General features: G+C 51.6%; 1 protein-coding gene across 1 annotated transcript; it reads right to left on the reverse strand.

Annotated features, from left to right (window-relative positions):
• Positions 1 to 4,616: 4,616 nt before the first annotated feature.
• HOXC4 (homeobox C4) lies at positions 4,617 to 6,285 on the reverse strand. The gene is made up of 2 exons (XM_040539381.1): positions 5,525 to 6,285; positions 4,617 to 5,031 (listed from the first exon to the last, which is right to left on the reverse strand). The coding sequence occupies exons 1-2, from the start codon at positions 6,066 to 6,068 to the stop codon at positions 4,688 to 4,690; spliced, it is 888 nt and encodes a 295-aa protein (XP_040395315.1). The 5' UTR covers positions 6,069 to 6,285; the 3' UTR covers positions 4,617 to 4,687.
• Positions 6,286 to 19,255: the final 12,970 nt, after the last annotated feature.

Genomic DNA, 19,255 nt, shown 5'->3' on the forward strand with positions numbered 1-19,255 from the left:
AGAGCAAGGAAAATGTTAATTAAGACATGGGAAGAAAAGTTAATCATTTACAAAGCAGTATTTAATTCCCTACACAGAAAGGGATGATTTATTTATTTACCTATTATTTATTTTGCTCACTCCACAAGCCTGGAGCTTGTCCCATGCACATCTATTTTCCAAGAAAAAAAAAATCACCCCAAAACACTACCAGCACGCTTTTTTTTTTTTTTTTTTTTTTTTTCCCTTTAAAAAGAGACGAATCCGGCTGCACTGAAGCAAACACCCAAACAGGCAGGAAGAGGTGATATTTGAAAATTGCTACCAGCATCCCCACCGCGGCTGCTGGCTGTTTGGAAAGGAAATCCGAGTCTTTCACTTAAAAAAAAAAAAAAAAAAAAAATCCCAAAATGTTTAGCTTGGTACCTTGCCCATCAAAATTAATCACGGCGACAGATTAGGAAGTACATAAAACTATATCTCTGGATAATGATATACGAGAGCACAATAAATAAAAGTTGCACGTTGGAGGTGCTGTCAGGGCCGGGGCGAACCAGTAACTCACTCGTTTAACCCCGGGTGCGTGTTTGCCTTTTAATCCCAATTAACGCCGGGGAGGACGAGTTTGCAGCTCCGGAGCCGGCTGCCAGAGCACCCGCAGCACAGCCCCGGGGCAAAGCGGGGGAATCCCGCACGAAAATGAAAAGGAAAGGGGGAAAAGTTCTCCTCCGGCCGCAGGCACCTCGCTGGGGGCCGCTTATCGCCCCGCAGCATCTCTGCAGCTCTGATTTTTCCTTTCCCGTTTTCTCGCCGCCTCGGCGTACAAAGACTTCCTGGCGGTTTTATTTATTTATTTATTTTTAATTATTATTTTTTTGCCCCTTTTCTGGCCACTTAAGCCCTTCGCAAAACGGCTTCCCCAGCCCTCCTGCAACCCGGGTCCTTCGCGAAGCTGCTTAAAGAGAGGGGAAAGCGAAATCCAGCTCGGGGCTGCGGAAGGAGCCGCTGCAACTTCGCGGGCAACTTCCAAGCAAATTGGGCTCCAGGAACATGAAAGAGGCAAAAGAAAAGCAACCGAACCCAAACTGACCTCAGCTCTTAGGCTGAGCCCCCAGAAACACGTCGGTGCTGGGAGTTTTATAGCCCCGTATCAAAGTAGGGGGAATTATCCGAGCAGGAACAATGCAGCAGCCGGGTAGGGGGGACACATCCTGCAGCAGAACCTAAAGGTGCCAGGGCCAGCCCTGGGCCCTATAGCCTGGGGGTGAGCAACCCCTGCTTCCTCGGGGGGGGGGACACCTTCCTTACAGCCGTCTGGCTGGCTGTCCGGCCGGTTGTCCATCTGCCCCACCACCACCACCACCCTGCCCACCTCGCCCTGCAGCAGCCCCTTTCCCAGCCCACCCCAAAACCTCTGCTCCTGGTCACATCCCAATAAACCCCCCCCATTACAAAATAAAATAATAATAAAAAAGAACTTTCCGGGGCTCACTTTTTGCTCGGGATTGGTTACGTTATATTATTTTATTATATTTTATTTTATTTCTTTTATTTCTCTTTTTCTTTCTTTTTTTTTTTTTTCCTTTTACTTACGTGGCTGGGAGCGCTCCTGGGCCAGCCGGGAAGCGGAGCAGCACTGGAGGAAAAGAGGGAGAGAAGTTTGGCCGCCACTTCCCCCTTCTCTCCCCTTTTTCTCCCGGCTTATTTCGGAGAGGAGACAATGCCACAACACGCACCGCGTCCCCCCCCCCCGTGCTCGAAAACCCACAAAGCCGCTCACCAGCGCTGCTGCTGCCTCTCAAGCTGGGGCCGCAGACACAGAGGGAACACGGGGGGAGAGGCAGCGGGTCAGGAGGGCTCCGGGGTCAGCCTCCTCGCCTCCAAAGGAGCTGCTGGCACAGAAAAGTTGGCCTCTCCATGAACCCGGTTTTCCCGTTTACCCCAACTTCAATAAAGTTTCTTTCAGCCTCCCTCCATGGAGGCGTCAAGAGGCTGCGAAGGGACAGGGCGGCTGGGGCTGCTGGCAGCCAGCAGCTTTTTTTTTTTTTTTTTTTTTTTCCCTCCCCCCCCCACTTCTCCCTTACACCCCTCCAGCCCTATGTTTTAAATTTATTTTTCATTTTTCCCCCACCTCCCTCGCCTTGTGTCACGGCCAAGTGCCGGGGCTGGGGTGGGTGGCGGGGGCAGAGCGATGCCAACAGAGACAGGGGCGCTGCTCCCCCCCCCGGGTGCCACCCCCACACCCCTCCCGAGAGCTAGCTGGGAGAAGTAGGGGGGCAGCACCCCCAGTAACCCCCAAACCAACCCGCAAACTCCTTTTCCTCCCCCCAAAAAAGAGGGAGAAATCCCACTTTGGGGCCATGCTGCTTCCTCCCCATCCTCCTCCAGCGCTCCCCCCCCATCACCCAGGGGGCTGGGGGGAGCTGAAATTTGGGGAGGGTGGGGAGGGATTGCACCCTTTTCTCCGCAGCTTTCCTGCTGTTTCAAACCTCCCTCTCTCCCCTCCCTGGTGCCTTTTTTCCACCACCTTTTTTTTCCCCCCCTCTCTGCTTTGATTTCCTGTCTGTCCAGGAGGATATTAAAAATAAACCACGGCACGGGCCGAGCCTCGGGGTGCTGTTTGCCCATGGTCTTTTGACTGGGTTTCTTTTTGGAGGGGTCTGGGCTTTCTCGGGCTTCCCTGCCTGAGATGTGAGGGCTGGGATCTGGCTCGGAAGAGCAAAAATCCCAACCGGCTCCTCACGGGTCCCTGCTTTGGGCAGGAAACGTTGCAGGAGGAGTAATGGAGCCCTGCCGAGGTGTTTTATCTTCCCAGCCTCGTCCCTGTATTAATATCACTAAAGCAGGATGTTAAAAAAAAAATAGCTGATGAGCTTTACATACAAACTCCCCAGGATAAATTACAACCTTCGCTTCATCCCTTTAAAGATCCGCGTCCCCCAGCTATCACAAAGGGTTTGGAGCCCGTGATTTGTTTAATGGCAGCTTAAATCGATTTTGGAGAGAGAGAAAAAAAATAAACTAAAATGAAATAAAGCCAGAGGAAGGTGGCTGCCAGGCTGTTCTGCCCTCAGCCCGTCCCAGGCCTCGCTCCCCAGCCCCTGGGCTTTGCAGCAGGGACCTGAGCAAACTTCCCAAAGCCAAGGCCTAAAAAAGGGGGGGCCCAGCCCCAGACCCCCTCCAGGCCCCCCTGCCCTGCCTGGGAAGCATGGACCCTCTGCACCCTCTCCTAAAATCCCCCCTTGCTGCCAATTTACATGCTTCCTCCAAAGGCCAGGAGCGATGAATTACAGTTATTAGCACTATTACTACCATTATTCTCATTATTGTTATTGTTATTATTATTATTTAACAGCCTTTTCATTGCCTCTCCAAATTCAATAGGACCTCTTGGCTTTAGGGGCTGAACGAGTCAACAAGAGCACACCACGACAGCAAAAGAAAATAATAATAGTCATAATAATAATAACAATAATAATAATAACACACAGGAGAAAACTTCAAAGCAGGGAGAAGAGATAAAAATAGACAATTTTACGTTGGGTGGGAAGAAAATAAAGAGGTATGAATGGAAGCTAACCCCAATCCACAGCACTGCCCTTGTCTGAAAACCAGATTTATTTTTTTTCCCCCATATTTACAGGTTGGGAGGGTCTGAGATTTAAAGTCACTGGCCACGTCGTGATGTCATAAAATCTGGAGTACAGAGTTATCGTTATGTTTGCTTAAACTTAACTTAAGCAGTAACTGGTGCACATGGGATCCATTGCACATCGTCCCAGCATTTTATTATCCTTATTACTATTATTTTGGGGCGGGTTAGGGGGGAGATGTGAGGATAAAATAAGTCACCAGACATAAAAGTAAAACTAATTCACACTGACTGGTTTATTGAACACTGGGACTTTCACATACACACTAAAACTCTTTATTGCAAGTTTACAATGATCATGTAAAATCAGTCCAAAAACACAAATAACCACGACAAAAAAAACTAGCTACCGACTTTTTAAAACCTTCTTCTGCTTTTATTTTTTAAATATGTCACTCTTTCTTTCTCTCTCTCTCTCTCTCTCTCTCTCTTTTTTTTTCTTCTCAATTTCTCAGCAAAGACTCGTCCACCCTTGTGTGCTGTTTCGTATCTGGTTTTTGTTTGTGGGGTTTTGTTTTGTTTTGTTTTTAAATCGTGATTTTTTTAAGCTTATTTCACATTTCTACAAAAGAACTTCATAGCTCCTTCGCTCATTGTGCATTTGTAATGCGGAGGGAAAATATACCTACATTCGCCTGTTTTTTGTTTGTTTGTTTTGCCGTCAATATTATTCTCATTTCTTCATTAAATTCATCTAAACAGAACATTTACCTCTTCCTCCCCACCGCCCTCCCCCTCCGCCCCCCATCCCCCCGGCTTTAAAAAATAAATAAACCCCTGAAATGGCGTAAAAAAACCTGCAGGTACAGACACCTGGCCTCATGCTATCTGACATGCATCTACAGCCCGTGGTCTTGGGGAGACCCATTGTTTTTTGTACGCGCCGAAAAATAATAATTATTATTATTATCATTTAAAAAAAAAAAAAAAAAGAAAGAAAGAAATCGAACCTACGAGGGAAAAGGGGAGGGAGGGGGGGAACGGAACCAAAATATATATATATATATATTAGCTTCTATAAATAATCCAGAGTCATTTGTGGGCGGGTGGGGGTGTTTATAACCTGGTGATATCCTCCGGGCGCGGGTCCTGCGCGGCGGCGGGGGGCAGCTCCTCGCCCCCGGCCGTGCTCGCCGGGGCGGCGGGGGGGGGCGCCGCGGTGGCCGCCGCCCGCACTTTGGTGTTGGGCAGCCTGTGGTCTTTTTTCCATTTCATCCTCCGGTTCTGAAACCAGATTTTGATCTGCCGCTCGGAGAGGCAGAGGGAGTGGGCGATCTCGATGCGCCGCCGCCGGGTCAGGTACCTGTTATAGTGAAACTCCTTCTCCAGCTCCAAAACCTGCTGCCTCGTGTAGGCTGTCCGGGAGCGCTTGGGCTCGCCTCCATTGTAATTGGGATTCACTGGAAAGGAGGTAAAAAAAAAAAAAAAAAAAAACACAAGGAAAATTAGCATGAATGGAGAGAGGGACGGGGGAGAGGGAGAGAGGCGACTGGAGGAGCCGGGAGAAGAAAGTAATAGGCTAAATAGGTAATAAAGAACTTTGGGCAGCTCAAGAGTTTCTATTCTAATAGGAAGGGGTTTCCCTGGCTCAAAAGACTGAATTATTTATGCACCCCTTACAAAGCTTTCGGAGTTTCACACATACATAACAGAACGAGCCACATGGCTAAGGCTGCCCACAGTAGCTCGGCTATAAAATTTATGGTGGGTGTAATTACCCATTCGGAGTCGTAAATCCAGTTCAATTGTGCTAACCCAAAGACTCTCATGGAAGGGAAGGAAATAAAAAAAAAAAAAAAAAAAAAAAAAAGGAGAGAGGAGAGAGCGAGCGAGCGAGCATGGTGTGAAAATAAGAGAGCAGAGAGACAGAAGAGGAAAATAAAAGTTGCATACCAGTACTGACGTGGATTTTTTTCATCCAGGGATAGACTATGGGTTGTTTGGAAGCTGTGCTGTTAGGATGGTCGGGGTTTGGCTGGTTGCAGGCTGGAGGGGCTGGGGAAGGAGTGGTGGAGGAGGTGGAAAGAGCAGCCTGCTCGCAGAGCTGCTGTGCTTTCTCTGAGAGGTGTTGGCCTCCTGGAGTTTGCCCGTGTCCCCTTTGGTGCGCGGCCGGGTTGCCGGGAGCTTGGATACTACCGCAGCTGAACTGGCGGTCGGGGAAGGAGGGTCGTGGCACGGGGTACAGCTCCTGGTGGTGATGCTGGTAGCTGGACTCCCTTGTCCGGCTATAATATTCCGGACTGTGGTCTGGGATGTAATTATTTTGCGAATATTCCTCGCATGGAGGAAATTTCGGATCGATGTAGTTAGAGTCCATCAAATAAGAGCTCATGATCATTAATTTCTGGAGTGGAAAATAATTTTTCTCGCTTTGTCGTTTTTCTGCTCCATAAAGCCCTCCTACTAGCTGGCGACCCCGTAAAGTTACTTTCACCATGTGACTCCCCCGGCCAATCACACCCGCCAGCCCAGTCCCCGGATAAGGAACCAAAAGCTTTTGCAAAATGTACCCAAATTGGGGGGGGGACGACGGGAGTGGGAGTGGGAGAGAGGGCAAGGCTCGGGGTGCACTGCTCCGGCCGGGGGAGCCCGGGGGGGAAGCCCCTTGGGGTCCCCCCCCGGGGTTGTGGGGTGGGAGGTGGGGGCGTGGGAACAATGGGGGACCCCACAAAGGGAGGGGGGGGGGAGGGGGAAGGGGGGGGGTTGGGGCTGAAGGGCCCACCCCGGAATGTGGGCTGGGAACCACGAGCCCCCTCCGGATATGGGGGTCATGGTGTCCTGGCCGGCACTGCATTGACCCTGCAGCCCCCCCAAAAAAAAAAATCATGTCCCCCTGCAGCCCCCATCTCCTTCACACACACCCCTATCCCTTATCCCCGCCCGGGGAGGGGACAGGGCATTCCGGGGGGGGTTGTCCCCACCCCCCCTCCCAGCCACCTCCACTCCAGATTGGAAAGGGTTAAGCACTGCCAGCATCTTTTTTTTTTTGGGGGGGGGGGGGGGGCACAAGTTACCTGCAAGGTAGAACCGGGCGTGCAGATCCCACGGGTGTTAGTGACCCTGCTTTAAACCAGGGGCGTGCAGGGACAGCCCCCCCCCCCCGCCTACACAAACAGGGACCCCCCCGATCCCCCCCACTGCAGGCAGCAGGGGGGACCCCTCCTCGTGCTCCCCAAATTCCCTCCTCCTTGCTGAGCCCCACCACTTTGGGAGCAGAGAGGGTTTTTTGGGGGGGGCATCCTGCTTTCCACTCGACCCTGGGTGCTGCAAGTAGGGGACACCCGGGGGGGGATGGGGGGGGGGACACGGGGTGACCCCCCCCCCCCTCCCCACGCGTGTGCAACACACGCGTGTGCACACCCAGGTCGCTTTGCCCTTGCACCGGGCATTTTACCTGCTGGCCCTCAAGCTGGGGAGGGGGCTCCTGAGGATTTTTTTTGGGGAAAAAACTAGAGGGATGCGTTAAAAATGGCTCCCAGCGCCCAGCTGGCAGCCCGCAGAGCCGCCCCGGGCAGGTTAGGGAGCTGCAAATGGATGTCAACATTTTGGGAGGGTTGTAGCTCCCTCAATTAGGGCTTTTTATCTACGGCTCGCCCTAAAGAGAGGGGCAGAGAAGGGAGGTGGGGTATTCCCTCCTTGTGCTTGATAACAATTATAGTTGAAAATCATAGCTTGCAGGGCATTGCCATATTTTACTTGATAACAATAAAAGTGACACATAAAGTTAACTGTTTATGTTTTATTTATTAGACTAAATGTGCCAGCGGTGTCGAAGGCTTTTGGCTGGTTGTTACAGCTTTTTATGGGGTTGTAAAACGCCATAAATCAGTCACTGCGAAATGGTCGGGGCTCTTTGTGCTCTTGGCTGAGAGTTGTGTTTGCGGTAGCTGCTGTTTCTTCTGGAGATGAAAAGTAATAATGGGATTTTATTTTGATTATTATCACCCCCCCCCCCCCCCCTCCCCGCTCCCCAATCATCGCGGTGATTTCGCTCTACCTTTTTAACAAGCCCGCTCCGGCGCTGCCCTGGCAAACGGCAAACGCTGCTTTGCACTTGAATAACTACCTTTTAAAATGACATCAGCAGGATTTGAGGATTTAATTAGAACCGCTGCAATTAAAGGGAATCAAAGGAAAGCACAACTTTCCAAGGCTCTGGCATCGCCCATATATTCCCCTAGAGACGAATTTGTGACTTGGAGACGCTCACACAAATTCGAGCCTACAGGGTACATATAGGCGACGGGAGGGCTGGGGCCGGGGCTGCGGGCTGGGGGGGCGGCTGGGCCCCCCCCCAAAAAAGCCTGCCCCGGCCGGGGGGGCTCTGGGGCAGGGGGCAGAGGCCGCTGCTGGACCAGGTTTGGGACCCCCGCAGGCACGGGATGCGCCTGAGCCCCCCGGCTGAGCCCCCCCAGACACCTCCCCCCCAGGCAAGCCCCGTCTGTATTTTGCACACACACACCCCCCCCCGGCCCCGGAATCCCTCGTTTGCTCGCTTTATTGTTGCCGAGCGTTTATGGGGTTTATTGGCAGCTGATTTGCAGGGCTTGACTAATTGCTTGCCCCGTGCGCTGACAAAGCGTGCTCCTTCCTCAAGTTGTAAATCCAGGACTTGCACAGGGACACGCTGCAGATCTGGAGCAGCAGGTACAACCCCGGCTCTTCCCAGAAGAGATGGGGACCGAAGGGGGATGGGAGCTGCGAGGCTGGGAAAAAGACATGAATAGAAATGTATTCCGGAACCCAAAACATTGATTTAAATATCTCCAATAAATTCCTTTTCTCCAGCTATACTTCATTCTGCCCAAACACCTCAGACTCATGCAGGGTTTTGACATTTATAGTTCAGACTGATGCAACAACTTTATTCCAAGGCTGAGGGAATATTGAATAAAGATGGAGAGTTAATAAAGTAATTTTTACCTACGCACATCCTTCCCCCCACCCCTTGAATATATGGTTTTCAATAAGCACCAGCAGAATAAATAAATATCCACAGGTAGTTCTCTTAAGGATATGCTGGGTGGGTTTGTTTAAAAAGCAGAATAATCCGCGAAACAAACCAGCAGCAATCAAAGCATTACAAAATCCGAGGCGTGAAGGTCACCAAACGCATTCCTGCCGCTGTCCAGCCCCAAACTCCCAACTCCTTCGCCAGTGGTGGGGGGGAAACACAACTTTATTTGCCCCGGCTGCCTCCCCCCACCCGCGGACGACTCCCCCTAAAATTCTGGGTTTTGGAGCTCTCCGCAAGGACCGGCTCCTCCAGCCCTCTCTTGCCGTCCTCCATTCATCCTGTGTGTGTGTTCGGGGGGGGGGGGGGGGGGGGGGCCTTGCCCCCGATGTCTTACAAGTGCACAAAAAATCCTATTTTCCCCCTCTCTTTGCTTGTCTTTCCACACCACTCCCCCCTTTGCCTTTTTGCCTGGAGTTTAGAGCTCCAAGTATCTGGAGGATTTTTATTTTTTTAACACCTTTTTTTTTTTTTTCCTTTTTTAAAATTGTTTTCCCCTCTCCGTAAAAATAAGTCTGCGGGGACGTGTGAAGAATAGTTGTACAAGAATCTGGCTCTTTTGTCTATAAAGCAGCCCTCCCACCGCTCTCCATCCCTCGTCCCCCCACCAGCACCGTGCCGATGAACACTTCGGGAGTGACAATACCGAGAGCAACGCAGCACCTCGGCAGAAAAAAAAAAAAAAAAAAAAAGGAAAAAAAAAAATTCTGAGCTTTATTTCCTTTTCCTAGCCAGGAAGCAGGCTGCAAAATATACGTCTGGTTACCATTGCGGGGACGTTTTTAAGTACAAAGCGCCTTTTTGACAGTACTGAAGAAAAATAAGTATGCATTGTCTCTCCGGATTCATTGTGTTAGCTATTACCATACTGACCGTTTGGTAACCTGTACCTCAGCCCATTAGCAATCTGTGCTTTCCAGAAAAATGAAGTACCTATCTACTGGGGTTTTGTTATCCAATGTTTAATAATAATAGTAAAAGCAGGGTAAAAGCTCGCGCGGTATGAACTCTGCCTCCTTGAGATTCAGGAGGTGGAAATAAATTTTGGAGTGGAGTTTTATTCCGAGCATTTAAGGGCTTGTTTTGAGGTGATTATTGCACAATAAGTTGCATTAGTGGTAGGGGGAGGAAAGACGGACATATTTATATACAATCTTATTTTTTTATTTTCAGGGGAGAAAATAGTTGGATTCTCTCTGACATAAGCAATGACATATAATTAATTAAATTTTAATTTTTCTAACAACTTGAAAGCAGTAAGTGCAAAGAGACCTTTTCTTTTTGTTCCTTCATAATGCAAATAGACAGGTCTAATTTATGCAAAGAAATATGCAAATGTTTAATTGATTTTTTCTTAAATCTGTTGTCAGTAAAAGTAATGAATCGGCCTAAAACGATTTTAATAAGCAAAGCCTGTCACCCAAAGTCCTAGCCTTCACATTTTTCTTTTGAGCCTCTTTCGTCTCAAAGAAACTAATAATGTAAATATTTATCCCTTCATTTTAAAATATTAAAGATGAATCCCTCTTGTTTGTTTGCGGGGGAAAAAAATATATATATATGCAAACCAGTTTCTCAATCTCTCCCTTCCCTCCTCCCCCCCCCTCCCCTTCTCACCCCACCCAGGAATTCAATTTTCTTCAAATCTCGTTGAAAGTGGCTTTTTAAAAAGTGGGCGCATTTTAATATTGGTTAGACAGCGTGACCTGAATTTCACCTCAACTGTTTGACTTGATCCAATAGGTCACTGCCAAGGAGTTATTGATGGGGGAACTCCATTGAAATTTCTCTCCTCACAAATGGCCTTTAGATCTTCTAGCGAGTTCAATAACTAGTTATAATGTAGAAGGGGAAAAATGAAGCCCAGAGGCAAACTAATTTGATGTTTCATTTTTATGCTGGAGAAATTGTTGGTTTTTGTTCCTCTCACCTCCCGCTCTGCCCCTCTCCCCTTCTCCGAAAGGGAGGGGAAAAAAAAAATAAAAAATCCCCAAATCTGGTGTGAGCGAAGACCCCTCTCAGCCGAGCCGAGGTTTGTCTGGGATACAAATATCTTCTATTTTATTTAGCATTTAATTGGCGCTGGCGTCCAGCCCGTGACCTCCTCGGCACCCGGCGGAGTGGGGAGCCCAGCAGAAGTGTAACTTGCTGCTTGGTAGGAAACGCACTTTTTTCTTTTTTTTTTTTTTTTTTTTCTTTTTCAGAAAGGATTTGTTTAAAATAAATCAAAGTAGCTGGGAATCAAGTTTCTACCTCGATCCGCTCCAACTTCTCGTGCGGTTCCAAGCAGGGCTGGGGAGCTCCTTCTTTGTGCTGCAGCCCTGCTCGCCAGCAACCCGAGCCCTTAAAGAGCAGCGCGGAATTGGATTTAAGCAATAAACCTCAGCTCGGCAGTCATTTTAGTCCTTGGGTTCTTATTTGTTTGCTTGTTTGCCCTGGTTCATGTGACTGCGTCTGGGCTCTTCCCTGGTTTGTTGGTCTTGGGGGGGTTCTTCTCTCCTTGGCTCCCTTTCAGATCCATTTTTAGCCTGAAAATATTTATTTATTTGCTGCCGGGGGGGGGGAAGGTCCGGTGGAGCCTCCCCAGCCCGGGCAGGGGAGGCAGAGGCAGAGGCTGGAGGATGCTTTCAAGTGCCATAGACACCGGAGCGAAGGTTTCTCCTTGACTTTTCGGAGACAAAGAATACTTATAATGACCCACCGGATAACTGCTGAACCCTGGGTTAAGTTGAAAAGAAAACATTGGGCTTGTATTGGAGAAAGGGCGGGGGGGCGGGGGGGAAAGTTGCAGGGGAAAGTGTTCAGGGGCTACAGAGAGCCCATTAACAGATCTCTAGCTGTTATTGTATGGGGTGGAAACATATACAAACTTTAGGCTGATCCCTCCTGTTGGAGAGAGCTGCTGCTTGAGTGGTACTTAGTGCTCGCCCCTTGGAAATCTTCCTCCAGGATGACAATATTAATAATTAACACCCGCCCCCGCCCCCGGCCTCCTCTCCCGGACCCCCTCGTGTTTACAAACGCACTTCTGAGCCCCGATAACGCCCGAGTTTGGCTTGGGACGGGAATGGGATGGGGATGGGGATGGGGATGGGGATGGGGATGGGGATGGAGGGGGGATGTTGCAAAAGTTTCTCTGGATAACGGACAGAGGCGACAAATGAACTCCTGTCCCCCCACCCAGAAAGTTCATCCAGCCCCAGAAGGGGTTGGAGGGGGGGATTTGAGGGGAAAAATAGAAATAAAAAGCCCTGCTCCGCTGTCAGCTGCAGAGTAAATGTGGCAGAGATTTCTCAGCCTTCGTTTGAGGTGGTGCAGGGACCCCTGGCCAGGCTGGCACCAAGCCGGGGGGGTGAAGGGGAATAAAAGAGCCTTCCCCGCATTGCAAAGCAAAAACTCATTTTTTCCCCTTCATTTTGAGTCCTCACAGAGCGAAGACGAAGCCCAGGCTTCAGCAGGCTGGGCTCGTTCCCTTTGCCACCCTTTCGCAATTAAAAGTCAGTCCGGCGGGGGCAGTCCCCGGGGACACAACCTCATCGCCGGGCACTTTTTTTAAGCAAAGGGCAGGGAAGGAAAAAATAAATAAATAAATAAAAAACACTTCGTTTTTCCGCTTCGGTGTTCAAATGGCCGCGTTGCTCTTAGCGAATGCATCCCTGAGCAGCGCCTAATGAGATCCACAGCCCTCGTCGATACACCTTGGCCGCTGCCGAGAGCTCGGATCAATAGCCCGCTGTTATTAAAAACCTCGGGTCCCCCTTGCTCTGGGTGGCGGCTGATGGAAGGCGGGGGCGCGGAGGGACGGACGGGAGGACAGGAGGACAGGAGGATGGGGAGACGGGAGGACAGGAGGACGGGAGGACAGGAGGACGGGAGGACGGGCGGACAGGAGGACGGGAGGATGGGAGGACGGGAGGACAGGAAAAGAGACGGACGGGAGAACAGGATGACAGAAAGACAGGGGTACAGAAGGACAGGAGGACAGGAGAACAGGAGGACAGGAGAACAGGAGGACAGGAGGACAGACGGACAGGAGGACAGGAGGACGGAAGCCCCGCGCAGGGAGGCAGAGCCCCGCCGCATCACATGGAGGGCAGATCCCCAGCAGCGCGCACCCAGCCGCAGATGTGGAAGCCATGGATCAAGGGCAGGATGATTTAGAGGACCGTTTTATCGCGTTTCGGGCCGTGTTTCAAACTCTCTAGCTGTGTAAACACGCTCTTAAATCCGACATTACACATGCCGGTGGAGAGGGGCACACAGATGCGCGCAGCTCCGCGCACATGTGCGGAGGGAGGAGGACCCCGAGCCTTGACAGCTCTCAGTGAGTCAGGGAAATTTGGCTCCCCCCGGGGCCGGTCCGGCTCTTTCCGCTCCCCCAGGACCCCCCCAGCACCCCAGTTTGGGGCTGGGGGCTGCGGGACGGGGAGGGGGATCTTCCCCGCGCACACAGCCCGCAGCCGCTCCGCCGAGCTACCACATGCAGTTAAATCTTAACAATAATTGCAATAATAATAATAACGCCCCGAAAGGACACCTCGGACACCCCGCAGCCCCGGGGACCCCCGTTAAGGTTGGAAACAACGGATATAACGCTGGGAAAGGCGCTCCCCGTTCCCTCTAATGTTTATTTATTTTTTTTCACTAGGGTACTTTCAGTTTAATCTTTCGCAGTGCAATAAACTATTATCTTAGTTAATCCCCAAGGCGAATCCATCAAAACCTTTTAATAAAAACGTTTCTTGGCTTCCGCGGGGGCCGCGCCTCCAGCACCAAGGGCTCAGGCGGGGTTCGCAGTGATTTGGGGGGTTTTCGCCCCAAAATGTCCTGCCAGCAAAATGCGGGGAGAGGGTCCCCCCCTCGGCGGGGCCATTAGGATTCCGGCGGCATGGGGAGCTGCAGGAGCCATCACTCACAGCCCCAGAAGCAAAAGGAGCCGGGTTTGAACAAGAGGAGCCGCGGGGATGATATACAGAACCAGGCCGCCAGCATCAATCCCGACCTGATAAGAAATCGGCTGCTTTCCTGAAAAAAAAAAAAAAAAAAAAAAAAAAAAAAAAAAGGAAAGGAAAAAAAATCACGGCCCGCTCGCTTGGGCCGTAGGGGGAAAAAATCCTCTTTTCCCAGCCCTAAAGGTGTCCCCTGTCCTTTAGGTTTGCTGGGGAAACTAGGAAAGGTGAGCTGTGGTTTTATGGTTATTTTTTGGGGTGGGGAGGAAGGGAAAAGAAGGGGAAAGCAGCCCTTCTCCCCGAGGACACGGTGAGGGGCGCTGCGGGGAGCAGCCAGCTCCCCCCAGGTCCTATTTTAAGCCCCAGCTCTGACTCGAAGCATCGTGTTTGGGCTAAGTGAAGAATTAGGCATTAGCGCAGGAGCGTTGCAGCGCGCTGCAAGCCTCACATAAAATATAGGTTTGTTCATACTCCACTTCTCCCCTTACACATGACCCAGCGACTCGGAGCCCAGCCTATTTTTTAAAGCTTTCTATTTCTCCACAGTATTATAGGGAATTAATTTCGACAGAGACAGGTACCGAAGAGGAGCAGACACAGATGTAAGTGTCAGCTTGAGTCTGCAGGTAAATATTTCCCGGCTTCCAGCGTCCGAAAGGCTTTCTTCTTCCCCGAAAGTGCCAGGGAAGGAGAGGAACAAAAATACCCGGAAAGAGGGAATTTTGGTTGCTTGCTTTTAAACCGGAGCGTCGCCCGCAGGCCGATATTTGGGGTGCAAGGGGCTGGGTTTTGGCGGAGCACGGAGGGATGCGGGGGTCGGGGTGCGCTGTGCCCCCCCCCCGCGTGAACACGCATCCGAGTGGCCCTTTCCTAGCAAATCCCACCCGTGTGCTCCAGAGGGAGAAGGAGCCCCCCAGGAAGGAAAAGGAGCCCCCACCTCAGCATCTACACAAGGCTTTTCTTGGGGGGGGGGTGGAAAAAAAAAACGTATTTCTTCCCCTAAATCTCTTTCAGCAGATGGGGAGGGTTGCACGCAGCCGGGTGGCTTTTTTTGGGGGCTGGATTTGCTTAGATCCCCGATTTTGGGGGGCGTTTAGGTTAAGCTTGCTGTTCTGCTGGATGCTGGCTGCCAGTGAAGGGTGAAGACGAAGTGTGGGGGAGAAGGAGATCGGGGCCGGGGCGGGGGCCGAGCGACTTCGATATTAATTACAGAAAGCCATCAAGCTCAGCCTGCAATACCCTCTCGTGAGGGCTAAACCCAAAAGGGACGGGTCTTCCACCTCACGCCCCAAAAGGGGGGTGTCTGACCTCTGCAGGCGCTGGGTGCCTCTAAACTGGGTCCCCCACTAAGGTCCAGTACAGGAGGAATCTGCTGGGGGGGGGGGGGGGGTAAAATAATCCCAGGAATGGGGGAATGAGGAGAAAGAGTGGGAAAATTCCCAAGGTGTCGGCGGAGCTGGGCTCTGCTCAGGGGCTGCTTTCTGTGGGTTGTGGAGTGCCTCCGTTTGGGGTGGGAAATCAGGATTTCGGGGGGGGGGGGGGGTGAGGAGTGGGCGAAGGAAGGTGGAAAATATAGGGGAGAAGAGAGAAAGAAGGATGAGATGTATAGAAAGAGAAAAAAATGAGAAGGAAAGAAAAGAGAAAGAATAAGAGAAAGGTAGGGATGGTGAGGGTGTGAAGAGGAGGAAAAGGAAGGAAAGGGAGGGAGAGGAAGAATAAGAAAGAGAGAAAGACAGAAATAGAGAGGGAAGAAGAGGGAAAGAGAAAAAGAAAGAGGGAGAGAGAAAGCGAGAAAGAAAATGAGAAGGAAAGAAAAAGACGGAGGAAGGGAAAAAGGTGAAAGGAAGAGAGAGAAAGAGAGGAAGAGAGAAAGAGAGAGAAAGAAAGAAAAAGAAGAGAGAAAAGGAGAAAGGAGAGAGAAAGGAAGAGAAAGGAGAAAATGAAGGAAGAATGAATGAAAGAAAGAAGAAAGAAAGAAAAAGAAAGAAAGAAAGAAAGAAAAGAAAGAAAGAAAGAGAAAGGAAGAAGAAGAAAGAAGAAGGAAAGAAGAAGGAAGAAAGAAGGAAAAGAAGAAATGAAGAAATGAAGAAAAATGAAGAAATGAAGAAATGAAGAAAAGAAGAAAGGAAGGAAGGAAGGAAGAAGAAAGGAAGGAAGAAAAGAAGAAAGAAAATTAGATTTTCCAAGGAGAGGGAGAAATGAGGGCAGGGGCGGAGGTGCACTCGCCGCTACCCGAGTGTGGCAAGAGGGCTCTCCCTGTGTCGTGTGTCGCGACTTTTGCCGGTGTGCGGCCGGGGGGGGGGGCTCCCCCTGGCCCGGGGCGCGGCTGCGGAGGTTGGTGCGGCGGGGAGATCACAGCCGGCTCCTCGCTGCGTGCCCCCCGCCAGTACCGGGCCCCCGCACAAAGCCTGGGCCCCCCCTTGCGGGACACGGACGGGGAGCTGAGCCCCCCCCCCGGCTCCCCAAACCGCATCGCAAAGCCGGAGATTTGGGCAGGGAGGTGGAAAGGGGGGAGCTGGTGTCTTGAAACCAAAAATTGAAAAGAAAAAAAGAAAGATCAGTATTGCTTACTGACTCCCTCTTTATATTTTTTCTTAATTTTGTTTTTTAATTTGATTTCTTTTTGCCACCGCCGAAGCCCCAGGAAGGAAAATGCCGTGATTTTGGAGGCGGATGAGCTCGGATTCTGCCACCCCGACTGCAGCGAGGTAACGCTGCCGCGGGAGCAGCTAAATACCAGAGGTCAACAGTAGCCGCTCTCCCTTCCCCTGTGATTATTCTACCGCTGAGAGCGAAGCAGAGAAATCTGCTAAGTGCCGAGAAAACGTTTAAATATCTCCGTGTCTGTTTACACAAGGGTGCGCGCACGCACGTGTCTGCGCACACGCGGGGCCGGACCCATCTGGGCAGGCTCCCGGCCGCCTATAGATGCCCACGTATAGATCCCTGCCGGTGCCCTGATGGAAATCTGCCCGGACACACAGCCCAAGCAGGAAGAAAAGCAAAAAAAATATGTGTAAAGGCGGAAATTAGATTTTTTTTTTTCCCCCGCGTTTTTGGCCAAACCGCGTTGCCTTGACCCTTTTTCCCTGCGTGGTAAGAAGAAACGATTTGGGGATAAAGAGGTGTAAAGCATGTGTCAGTGGAGCGAAAGTAACGTGTGTTTGTTTATTTTCCTTCGTCCCCTCCTTCCTTCCTTCCTAAAAGGAGAGAAAGTGGAGGGGAGGGTGGCAAGGGGGGGTCGCAGTTCTCGCGTTTGCCAGGCGAGAGAAAAATCGCAAGCAAACCCCTGAAAAAAAAGGGAGAGGGAAAAAAAAAAAAAAAAATCGATAACTCGGAATTCAACTCTTGACCGGGAAAACCCAGATCAAAACATCATTTGATAGGAAGGCGCTTTGAGGAGCGGATAATAAATCAATAAAATCAATCCATCAATACCATCGGCGAGGCTCTGCTGGGGAAAGCAGGGGCAGAGCGGAGCCGAGCTTCCCAAATTCGCTTTGCCCACCTCGGGGAGCAAAACCCTGCGAGCAGCCACCCCCTGCTGCCCCCATCAGCGCCCCAGTTCCCCCCTAGTAACCCATTTTTCCAGCACCGAGCCGGAGGCGAGCAAATTACAATCCCCTGCGTCATTCTCCGTAGTTTTTTTTCCCTCTCTCCTTTTCCTGTCCAATTACGCAGAAAATTATTTTGCTTGGTACTATCAGGCGGCATCTCTTCTGAACTATTTAATGTTTTTTTAACCTGATTCTTTAAATAGACGACCGGACCTGGGAGCAGCACCCCCAAAGGCGAACAGCGTTCACACTCAACCCCAGTGATGCCCAAGCGAAACCCCAAAACCTCCCGAAGAGCTGGCGACAGTTCTCCAGCCCCAACATTTATTTTTAATGAGTCCCCATCCATCACCGAAAGGAAGAGGTGGAAAAGGAGAGGGCGCACGGGGAAGAACCGGCCAAGTTTCACGTCGGTCGCCAAAACTTTCTCCCTCCACCCCCAAAATTTGCGAAGCCCCCGCGTTGAGGGGTTCCTGCTGGAGCCTGGGGCATCTCCGAATCCCTTTTAGATCCTCCCAGGCTTTGAGCGACTTCGTGCTGTCCCAGAACGCATTTTTAGGTTCTTCTTCGTGGTTTAGGGGTGATGGGAGGGGGGAGATATGACCAGGGGGCTCCCCCAGCCCCTGTGCACCCCCAGCCCAGCGATGAAGCTCACCATATTTTTGGCAGGGGGGTTGATTTAGTTTTTTATTTTTTTTAATACCATCTTTTCCAACTATCAACGTCTGGGAAGAAAAGTCGGGAACCTCGATATTTCTCAGCACCGGAACGATACCGCAGCCCCCAGTGCCAGCGGGGGGGGGGGGGGGGGGGGGGGGGGGGGCGGGAGGGACCGGACCTCCACCCTGCCTGTGGGGCGACAAAAAGGGTGCTGGGAACCCAAGGGCCCCCAGCTGGGGACAGTGGCCTTGTCCCGCAGCCCTGGGACATCACGCTGCTCCAGGGGGTGTAAAAAAAATACAAGTATTTATTTATTTTGATTTTTGTTCGGTTTTCTACTCTCTTTTGACATGTTATGATTCTATAGCCTCTCGGTGACTTGCTCTGGGCAGGGGTCTCAGGGCATGCAGACCTATAAGGACGAAGCCCTATAGCGCCCTATAGATGCCTATTCCTGCATAGGGCGCAGGTAAACGGCCCCCCCGGGGAGGTGCACACGCCTTCCCAGGGGGACGGGGGGGGGGATTTTCCCCTCCACCCCCACGAGGGAGACCAAAACCCGGCCTTCAAGCACCACCCCCGTGTTTCTCGCCAGACCTCGGGAATATTTCGCTCCGGGGGCAGCCACAGGGGGAGCCGAGGACGGAGACCCCTGCTGAGGGGGGGTCGGAGAGAAAAGGATGCTGACGCTGGAAATGAAGGAGATTTCCGCAACGCAGCAACCCGCCGGGGGCTCCGCATTGATTTGAGCTGCCTGGACGCGGACCCATCCACGCACCCCCCCCCCCACACCCCCCCCCCCAAAAAAAAAAAAAATGCCCTGCGTGCCCCAGATGGCGTTTCATTGGAAAAATGCCGAAAAGCCGCCAAAGCCCCCCCAAAACACCCCCTGCGCCCCCCAGGTTTGGTCTTGGCAATGGCCCCATTTGGCCCATGCGTGGCCCACGGCCCTGGAGCCAAAAACGGGGTGGGGGGGGTTAAAGAGGAGGGGGCAGCGAGGGCTGGGGGGGGGGGCTAAGACACCCCCACCCCCCCCAACAAAGCACCTTGAGGAGGGACTTAAACCCCTCCAACAACACCACAGGGCCGAGGGGGCTGCCCAGGTCCCATTGCTGGGCTGCTCTCTGCTTTTTTTTTTTGGGGGGGGGGGCTTGACCCCCCCCCAGGGGGCTATGGAGATTAGTTTTGGGGTCCCTAACTCTGTCACCGTGCCCCTGCCTCTCGCTCCAGCCTTACCCCAGATTTGTCCCTGCACAAATTGGCTGCAGCCCTGCCCCCCCCCGGAGCACCCCAGGGTGGGGGGCAGCCCCCTCCCCTGCTCCCAGCCCAGTGGTGGCCCCTGCGAGGGGGGCTCAGCACCCACAGAGCTCCTGAACCCACAGGGAGGTTGCACACAAGCACTGGGGGGGGTTGTGCACGTGCAAGGCCCTTTGTGTGTGCACAC

The sequence above is a fragment of the Cygnus olor genome, chromosome 29 (genome assembly GCF_009769625.2).
Source record: "Cygnus olor isolate bCygOlo1 chromosome 29, bCygOlo1.pri.v2, whole genome shotgun sequence".
NCBI lineage: Eukaryota > Metazoa > Chordata > Aves > Anseriformes > Anatidae > Cygnus > Cygnus olor.